This window comes from Cenococcum geophilum (genome assembly GCF_001692895.1).
Source record: "Cenococcum geophilum 1.58 unplaced genomic scaffold K441scaffold_146, whole genome shotgun sequence".
NCBI classification, from domain to species: Eukaryota; Fungi; Ascomycota; class Dothideomycetes; order Gloniales; family Gloniaceae; genus Cenococcum; species Cenococcum geophilum.
This window is the reverse complement of record NW_027137704.1, coordinates 16,751-25,765: the sequence shown is the minus strand read 5'-3', so window position 1 is coordinate 25,765 and position 9,015 is coordinate 16,751. Positions and strand designations below refer to the sequence as shown.

Genomic DNA, 9,015 nt, shown 5'->3' with positions numbered 1-9,015 from the left:
TGAAATTGGCGGGTTTGTGTGGATTGACTAGGTTTCGGTTGAGGTGTCATAGGCTTGGGAAATAAGCATGGTGTGCAGATGTGACGATATTTTACCAGTGGAGATATGCGACTTAAGGACTTTGTGGAAGCCTGGTGTTATACTGCCACCACCGTGGGCGAGCTTGGTTTGCTCGAGACGTTCTAGAATATCGCTAAACGGAAGATCTTGGAGAGTTCAAATGGTATATACCTTCATCACTATCGGCGGATCAGAATACAGTTTGTTCGAGATTACGGAATTTGGTCATCCAGGCAAGGTCGATATCGAACGGTTTGACCGATTCAAATAAGCTTGTGTAGATGACTGCGTGACAGAAACAATTTCGGCATACCTTAAAGGGACCCCGCATGAGGTGTCACTTTCGTAACGCCACGGTGAATTGCTAGGTCACCGATTTGAGCTGTTGTCAGTCCATCGCCAATAACCATTACGTTTGGTGGGCCTTTTTCATCCGCCTTTTTCCGATCAGGAAAGCGCTGAATTCGCAGGCTGTGGCATGCTCCTTGCAGCCTCTGGGTATTCTCCATACCTAGTATCGCAGGAGGATTTCCAGGTCCGACAGCAAGGACTATAGTTCGAGCATTATACGTCTTCATCTCCGTGTGCATCGTAAATATGCGTTCGTCCGTTTCTGAGAAATCGTCCACGTAATCGTATTTAATATTTTGCACTTTCTCCTTTCTAATAAGTCCCTCCCGAAGACCATAGCGATTAATAATGCACTCGCAGTGTTCTGAAAAGAGGGATCGTAATGGGGTGAAATAATCTTTGCGGTCTCGTTCGTCGATGATAACTTCAGCTTGCAGTCTATTAAAATTAGCCACTATACCTCCATTACCCTGGCCAGGTATATACTTACCGCCGCTTAATGCAGTTGACTCTTTTCTTTTTATGGTGCCTGCTAATCTCCCTTCCTACACACTCCCTGATCTCTTCCAATTCCGTCTCCCGACCTTGCTCGCGTGTGTATGCTAATAATCCATCGCGGTCCCCCGGATCAACATGAAAGAACATTGGGCTCCGCAAGTGCGTAACCTCAATGGTTTTGAACAGCGTGTTCCATCTCGTCACCCATTTGTCGCCCGTTGCGTCGAGAACGAGAGTAGAGTACTTGCGGCCAAGGCGAGGCTGCTGAGGCATTGAAACACTCCCGCCTTTCTTGTGCTTGATACTCATCCGGCTGTTGTGTTTCTTGATCCAGTGATAGCGCTAGTGTTCCTCGTCTGTAAAGATTGCAGAGTGTGTGTGCTCGCATAGGCGCGTGCAACGGCGAGGCCACAGGGTCCTGCACCGATGATGATCACATCGTGGACAGGACCATCAGATTCATTGAGGGTTTTCACGTTTAGGGAACTCCGAAAGGTATTGAATGGCATCGATAACGGAAGATTGCCTTTGAAATTTAATGGGAAATTGTGAACCAGTTCTCCTTGGAAGCTTTATGATAGGGGGGTGTGAAATCATTGGATTTACGCCGAAGTACCCCCAGCGACGAAAATCTGATATGTGAAAACCGTAGCATAAAAAAGATTATAGAAATTGCGAGGTGTGCGTGAGCAAGTGCCTGATTAATCCGAAGTGTGAAGGCAGACAAACAATTGAGTACCATGGCCTTAGCCCACGGAAGACGCATCATTCAAGAAAATCGGTAAGAACATGGTATTTCAAAGAAATCGAATAGGGTCAAAGATATTTTACGAGAAGCAACTTGAAGAATATCGGTTGCTATTTAACTTTCCCTAGACAGAAATGGGAGAGAGGGCAGTAGCTCCATCTCAAGGCATGAGATCAAGTCTCGATTCCTCACACCCCACTAAATAAATCCGTTCCCCCCTCCTCTTCTCTCCGAATTCATCCGCGGCGCTTAATAAGACCACCGCCTGACAGGAGAAAAATCAACGGCATCGACTATTGTCGGACGACGCGCTAATTGGGATCGTCGTCCTGTTTCCTTTGAGGGTATAGACCAGGGGTGTCTTGGCCATTTGACTTGACTGTATATATTGAGGCTCAACAGCCTACATTAATTCGACAGAGTTCTCCTTCTTGACTGCATCGTTCAACAACTATTCACCCCCGGACGACTTCACCACCGACATCACGAAGGCACCAGTATCTAATAAGATCACGATCAAAATCTCTGAAACGCGACCTAGCGGGGTATAGGAGGGGGGAGGAAGAGGAAGAGATGAAGCTAGGAGATAGAAGGGCCATGCTGGTACTCTGGCTCACTAACTTAATATTGAGATGAAATTGAAAACTAGAAAATGAGCCCGCTGCCGCTGTTAGCACAGATCGATCCAGCAGCTCAGTCTAGCAATTTATGTGATCACGTAATTGCTTACTGCTGTTCATCTTTGGCCTCAGGCCAAACACTCCAAATAGACCAACACCATTGCTCTACCCTGCAAGATACAGCAGCTGTGGAGTCTCAACCTGCGCTTTATCTCTATTCGCCTATTGCAAAGGATAAGTTCCGCTTGCTTTTGCTCCAACCAAGCTCCTTTGAAGATGAAAATCCAGTGCAGCCTAATTATTCCACAAGCGGAGCTTGAGCATGGGGCTTTGAGTTATGTTTGGGGCTTTTCCTCCAAGGCCGTTCCGATCAATCTCGATGGGTTCAAAATCCCCGTAACGCAGAATTTAGAATACGCCTTACGTTACCCGCGGCGCCAAACCCAGCCACGCAGAATCTGGGTCGATGCCGTGTGTATCAACCAGGCGGATTTGGACGAGCGAAGCAAGCAGGTGTCTCGCATGAAGAATATCTACCAGCAAGCGTTCAATGTTGTGATCTGGCTTGGAGAGGAAAATGAACCTAGTGAGATATAAAAGTCTATGACATTCCTATCTTGGGAGTCTTTGAACTGGCAACCCAGATGGCGGGGTCTACGTGAGGAGGAGTTGGCGAGGTGTTCTATACGGGTAGGAACTGCGAGGCATTCATGGTTCTCTCCAAGCTTCTCTACCGAAAATGGTTTACCCGCGTATGGGTCTTGCAAGAGCTTGCCGCTGCATCTGCGGCTGGAGTCGTTTGTGGGAACGCGTCTATATCTTGGTCAGTATTAGAAATCGCGTTCGAAGCCTTGCGCGACTTATTTTCAGAGTGTGTCTATGAAACCCTTCCAATGCTTGCTATACCTTTTCGCGATTTCTGGATCCCAATCTTTGGACACGCCGATATATTGAAGCCTCAGGTGGCCGGACAATGGAGGCATGCTATAGCGGCCGGACAACAGCACGCTTTGGTCTACATTGTGGTTAATTACATAGCCTCTTCAGACGTGACAGATGAGCAGGATAAACTGTACAGTATCATTGGGCTCATCCAAGGCTCAACAGATCTCACAGATCCATTATTGACACCAGATTACTGTAAAAGCTCCTCTGAGGTCTTTGTTGGACTAGCCCGATACTTAATTGAAGGCACACGCTGTCTGTCAACTTTCTGTGCTGTGGATGGAATTGATGATGACCTACCTTCCTGGGTACCTTCGTGGACTGAAGTGCGTCACCCAATATACTTAACGGCACCACAAAGATACAGCCTCCAGGTCCCGATCCAGAGATCATCATATCTGCAGACAACATACTTCACGTCCGTAGCATGGAAGTTGATCGCATCCACATAGTGGATAGCAAATGCTCCGTCAAAAACCCCAACGTTCGTACCGCCGCACCCTCTCTCACACCAGCCGTCTAGGGTTGGGAACGGGAAATATTAGACCCTGGTTCGGTTAAAGGGACTAGTAATGTTGAACGGAGCAGTCAAGAAGTAGAACTCTGTCAAATTAATGTAGGCTGTTGAGCCTCAATATATACAGTCAAGTCAAATGGCCAAGACACCCCTGGTCTATACCCACAAAGGAAACAGGACGGCGATCGCAATTAGCGCGTCGTTCGACAGGTAAGGCCTTCCACGACATATATCATGAAGTATTCTTATATGGCCTCTCTGAAAAAGAGACAGAAGATAGCTTTGTGCTCTATGATGAACTTCTTGGCTTTTCACAGCCGTCAAGTGAGCTTGACAATGGAGACCCAGAATTACAATCTTTTGCTAGGCGTGCGCTCGATAGTGTCAATTGGCAGCGTCCATTTTGTCACTAACACTGGTCTAGTCGGGAGAGCTTACGACGGAGAGGTAATTTCGGAGGGAGACGTTGTGTGTTATTTGAAAGGCGGCTATTCACCCCTATTTCTGCGTTCAGATGGTGATCCTTTTGTTTTCCTGGGGTCATGTATTTTATATAGACATAATGATACGAGTGTTCAAGCGGAGATGTTGAATCAAGGTCCATGTCAGTCTTTCGATATCATCTGAGAATTACTTCTAGCTTTCAAACAAAGCCTCAATTTCTTGGTAAATGCAGTACAAAGGCTATCCAAGAGTCAAATGAAGTGAAATTCTATGCCTGTTGGTATCAAAGATCACTGAGCGTAGGGCAGAGGGCCGAAGTGATCTGCGCTAGGGTCTTGCTCTCGCTTCGGTGGTGGCTTGCAAGGCCCACCTCATCGAAACATACGCCTCTTCTAACTTTCTAAAGCGGCCTCATCCATCAAAAAATGCAATGCGAAGGGTGGTAATAACTGGCCTCGGCGCTGTCACACCTCTTGGACTTGGTAAATAGCCAAGAATCACCATCTTAGGGGCTCAATTTGACATGTATAGGCGTGCGCCGCACATGGAAACGCCTCCTTGATGGTCACTGCGGAATCGTCTCCATTACGGACAAAAGCCCTCAATTCGCTGCCCTTCCTAGCAGGATAGCAGGATTGGTTCCGAAAGGGCGCAGAGATGAAGGAGAATGGAATCCGAAAGAGTTGCTGAGCCCCGGTGTATGTACCATGGGCTAGAGAGAACTGTTTCAGGCTAATAAGTCTTTAGGATGAACGGAGGATGGCTAGATTTGCACAGTATGCTATGGCGGCATCCAAGGAGGCACTAGATGATGCAGAATGGCATCCGAAGAAAGCCGAGGATCTTGAAGCCACTGTAATGTTTTCCATTTAAAAAAGAACTCCCATGATCATGACACTGACTGAATCAGGGGGTGTATATAGGGTCCGGCATTGGAAGCCTTGACGATGTCTATGACACTACAGTTTCGTTTGAAAAGGGAGTCAGTATCCCAAGATCTGTCTCATCTAGTTTTGCTAGTTTTACTGATGATATAGATAGGGATACAAGAAAGTTTCACCGCTCTTCGTGCCTCGTCTGCTAATCAACCTAGCCGCTGGCCATATATCAATGAGATATGGATTCAAGGTGTGTACCTTAATCTTAGCTATTAAAGCCAAAATACTACGGTCGCTGACGGATCGTGCAGGGGCCAAATCACGCGGCGACAACAGCTTGTACGACGGGGGCTCACAGCATCGGCGATGCAGCCCGCCTTATTATGTTTGGAGATGCAGACGTCATGGTTGCTGGGGGCGCAGAATCATGCGTTCACCCACTTGCAATCGCTGGGTTTGCTCGGGCGAGAAGTTTGGCTACCGAATGGAACGACCAACCCAGTCTAGCTTCCAGGCCGTTTGATAGAGACCGAGCAGGATTCGTCATTGGAGAGGGCGCTGGAGTCGCTGTTTTAGAGGTACGCTGCTGCCGAGTCGAAATCTCTCTTTACAAATACTGACTACTTGATACAGGAACTGGAACACGCAAGATCCCGAGGTGCTCGTATCTATGCAGAGCTGAAAGGATATGGCCTCTCTTCAGATGCGTATCGCATGACTGCACCACAGGAGGATGGTGAAGGCCCATTCTTAGCTATGAAGCATGCATTGAGGCACGCCGGGATCCATCCCGGAACCGTTGACTACATCAACGCCCATGCCACCTCTACAACCCTTGGAGATGCAGCAGAGAACCGTGCAATTAAGGCACTGCTCTTGGGAGAACAGGGGAAAGAAAGTGCTTCCGAAATCAATGTGAGTAGCACTAAAGGTGCTATCGGGCATCTACTGGGTGCGGCTGGATCGGTTGAGGCAATCTTCACGATTCTCTCTGTCTACCATGTAAGTCTCTTAAATATCTCCATATCTCATTCGAAGTCTCACAGCGATTTAGGACACCCTCCCACCTACTCTAAATCTTGAGAATCCCGGCGATCCGCCTGAAGAATTCAACTGCAACTACGTCGCCAAGACTCCACAAGACAAGCACATTAACGTTGCCTTATCCAACAGCTTCGGTTTCGGCGGCACGAACGCTAGCCTCTGCTTCAGCAAGTACAAATAGACACAATACATCACCTAGTGTTTACACTAAATGACGTCCACTTTGAGCCTATACGTGATCCCTGTCATAATCACAGGCTACCCCACGCGATAACGCTTTTAGCGCAATGCAACCCCCACTACATATTGAACCTCCTTCGCTATCTCCGCTATGAATTATAAGGATACTTCTGTACTTTCTTCTATCCTTGACTTGTGAATTGCACTGGGCCTAGTGCTCAATGTCCGCAATTGGGCGCCCTTGAATCCTTTTCTGCCGCCAATATGGCGGAGCCATCACCTCTCCCCTTGCCCTGCTCTGCCGATGACAAGCCTTCTTTTCTGAAGAGCTTCTCTTCCAAGGCTGCCGTATATCATGGTCGCGTTCCGTATATTAGCAAATTACCTTTTCCGGCTGTTGCAATAATTATAGTCATTGCTGTAGTTAATGTACTGGTGTGGGCTGCGGTCGGGATTGTCCTCGTACGTCAACTACATTGGAAGTCGAACTAGTAGAAATTCAAAGAGCAAACGCTAACCAAGAGTCATGACCAGAATTTCCATGGGTACGCACCTCTCTTCCTATTAATACCAACACTCGAAATATGGAACTAATGTCCAATGCTATATAGTGCCCTCATATCAACAGCTATACTATCATACACGCTGGGTTTACGGCATGCACTGGACGCAGACCACATTTCGGTGCGTCAGGCATATTAAACAGCTTCAAGAAACAAGGCACTAACAACGCTAGGCTATCGACCTCATGACACGCCGTCTTATCGCCGCCGGCCAGCGCCCCGTGACAGTCGGGATGTTCTTCTCACTCGGCCATTCGACGTACTTCACCCTCCTTTCATACCACACTAACCCAAAAAATCCCTGTTGACCCCGCCATAACATAGCATCGTCGTGATAACCTCCATCGTCGTGGCCGCCACCGCGTCCGCCGTCTCCTCCAAATTCTCCTCCTTCTCACGCGTCGGCGCCATAATCGGCACCTCCGTCTCCGCCGGCTTCCTGATCCTGCTCGGAATCATGAATCTCTACATTTTGTATAAGCTAGTACAGCAGATGCGGATGCTGATCGCGACGCGACCGGGGGAAGAAGAGGGGTTCAAGATACAAGGCGCTGGGTGTTTGTTTCATCTTTTCAAGAAGATGTTCAAGCTGATTGATCGGTAGGTGTTATTCCAGTGTCCTGAGTGCAATATCGGCAGGGGAGATAACCGAGTGAAGCGGGATGGAGAATACCGACTAATCTGGTGTCTTTTCTGAAGGCCATGGAAAATGTACCCTCTAGGCATCCTGTTTGGTCTCGGCTTCGACACTTCCTCTGAAATCGCACTGCTAGGCATTTCCTCCATTCAAGCAACCAAGGGCACTTCTATCTGGCTCATCCTACTTTTTCCCGTTCTCTTCACTGTGGGCATGTGCCTGCTTGATACTATCGATGGTGCCCTGATGATGACCTTATATACCAGCACCGCGCTGGCCAGGGATCAGATCGCGATTCTGTACTATAGCATTGTGCTGACGGTCATCACCGTCATAGTCGCGATGGTGATTGGTGTCATCCAGATGTTGAGTTTGGTGGTGAATGTCGCTAATCCGAAGGGAGCATTTTGGAATGGCGTAGAAAGAGCCGGTGAGCACTGGGATGCTGTTGGTATGTTGCGGAGCTAGGCTAATTATTCTAATATGAATAAGATGAGACTAATATATACTATCCCAGGTGGTGCAATATGCGGCTCCTTTGTCCTATTCGGTGGCTTAAGTGTGCTGCTCTACAAGCCCTGGCGGAGGCGAATTGACCACCGGCGAGGGCAGCGAGCACAGTTTTCTAGCGTATCGCAGACTCTAGAAGAGGAAGTAAGCGGATCGGGCTTCGAGAGCCGAAGAGACGGAGATGGCGGTGGAAGACACGGTAGAAAAGAGTTGGCAATGGGCCTCAAGTGAGCATTCAAGGTATCGAAATTGAGGCCAATAAGAACCACCACAGTGGCAAGAGTTGTAGTAATGAGAATGGCGATCAATTAGCTATTATTTGAGACTCTAGTTCAAAGCCGTAGAGCTAGAGGTGCCGCGGAAGTGTGGAAGGACATGCCGAGTAAAAATAGCCAATAGAACTCAAGCCACAGTATCTGACAATGCAACTGGAAATTCTCGGACAAGCCTTAGCAGCTGCAGCTAGCTTTTGTGAGCAGCGCCTAACACCCTTCAATGGCATCGTGGGATGTTGTGAGAAGCTATGGAGTTGAGGCCCTGAATGATATTTAGCAATGCAGCGCCTTCATGCGTCGATTCTACCTCACCTTACCCCGTAGATCCGCAACTCATTAGGCCAATTCGCTTTCTCAGGCCTTTAGTCGAAGGAATATCAAGCTCTTCAATGTCCACAGCGGTGCATTTAGCTCCATGGAGGCAGAAATACTGAAATCTGCGTCTTCGGTCTTCCGCGTAAACTTCGTCGGGGTCGTATCCGCAAGCCCGAAGTGCTTCACGCCATTCACGCAGCGATCTTGTTGGATTGGAGTGGAGCGGATTTAGGGGTTAAATCCACTCCAAAGCTGCCAGAGCTCCCAGAGCTCCACAAACGCTAAACCTAAATAGGACTAACGGTTACCTATCCCTTCGTCTGGCAAGTTTTCATGGACTTTTCGTATATGCACGCCTCATAAGCCAATCTAGAGGCTCTATACTATATAGAGCTTAGTGTTGAAGCCTCTGGTTAGTGCGGTAGCAAGG

The 9,015-nt window shown here is 48.1% G+C and overlaps 4 protein-coding genes across 4 annotated transcripts; 3 read left to right on the top strand and 1 right to left on the bottom strand.

Annotated features, from left to right (window-relative positions):
* Positions 1 to 374: 374 nt before the first annotated feature.
* On the bottom strand, positions 375 to 1,182 carry K441DRAFT_683263 (uncharacterized protein; the record flags this gene model as incomplete). The annotated part of the gene is made up of 2 exons (XM_067651674.1): positions 375 to 849; positions 902 to 1,182. The coding sequence occupies 2 exons, from the start codon at positions 1,180 to 1,182 to the stop codon at positions 375 to 377; spliced, it is 756 nt and encodes a 251-aa protein (XP_067496030.1).
* A 1,422-nt stretch (positions 1,183 to 2,604) lies between these two features.
* K441DRAFT_450951 (HET-domain-containing protein) lies at positions 2,605 to 3,191 on the top strand (the record flags this gene model as incomplete). The annotated part of the gene is made up of 2 exons (XM_067641694.1): positions 2,605 to 2,863; positions 2,944 to 3,191. Coding segments are annotated over 2 exons (507 nt in total), but the record flags the coding sequence as incomplete, so codon positions are not given.
* A 1,384-nt stretch (positions 3,192 to 4,575) lies between these two features.
* Positions 4,576 to 6,435, top strand: K441DRAFT_650043 (ketoacyl synthase domain-containing protein). The gene is made up of 8 exons (XM_067646968.1): positions 4,576 to 4,665; positions 4,715 to 4,881; positions 4,931 to 5,038; positions 5,094 to 5,165; positions 5,225 to 5,311; positions 5,373 to 5,639; positions 5,695 to 6,063; positions 6,116 to 6,435. The coding sequence occupies exons 1-8, from the start codon at positions 4,614 to 4,616 to the stop codon at positions 6,284 to 6,286; spliced, it is 1,293 nt and encodes a 430-aa protein (XP_067496028.1). The 5' UTR covers positions 4,576 to 4,613; the 3' UTR covers positions 6,287 to 6,435.
* A 114-nt stretch (positions 6,436 to 6,549) lies between these two features.
* Positions 6,550 to 8,437, top strand: K441DRAFT_624521 (high-affinity nickel transport protein-like protein; the record flags this gene model as incomplete). The annotated part of the gene is made up of 6 exons (XM_067646080.1): positions 6,550 to 6,776; positions 6,897 to 6,969; positions 7,022 to 7,107; positions 7,173 to 7,448; positions 7,548 to 7,936; positions 8,003 to 8,437. The coding sequence occupies 6 exons, from the start codon at positions 6,550 to 6,552 to the stop codon at positions 8,224 to 8,226; spliced, it is 1,275 nt and encodes a 424-aa protein (XP_067496027.1). The 3' UTR covers positions 8,227 to 8,437.
* Between the last annotated feature and the right edge of the window lie 578 nt (positions 8,438 to 9,015).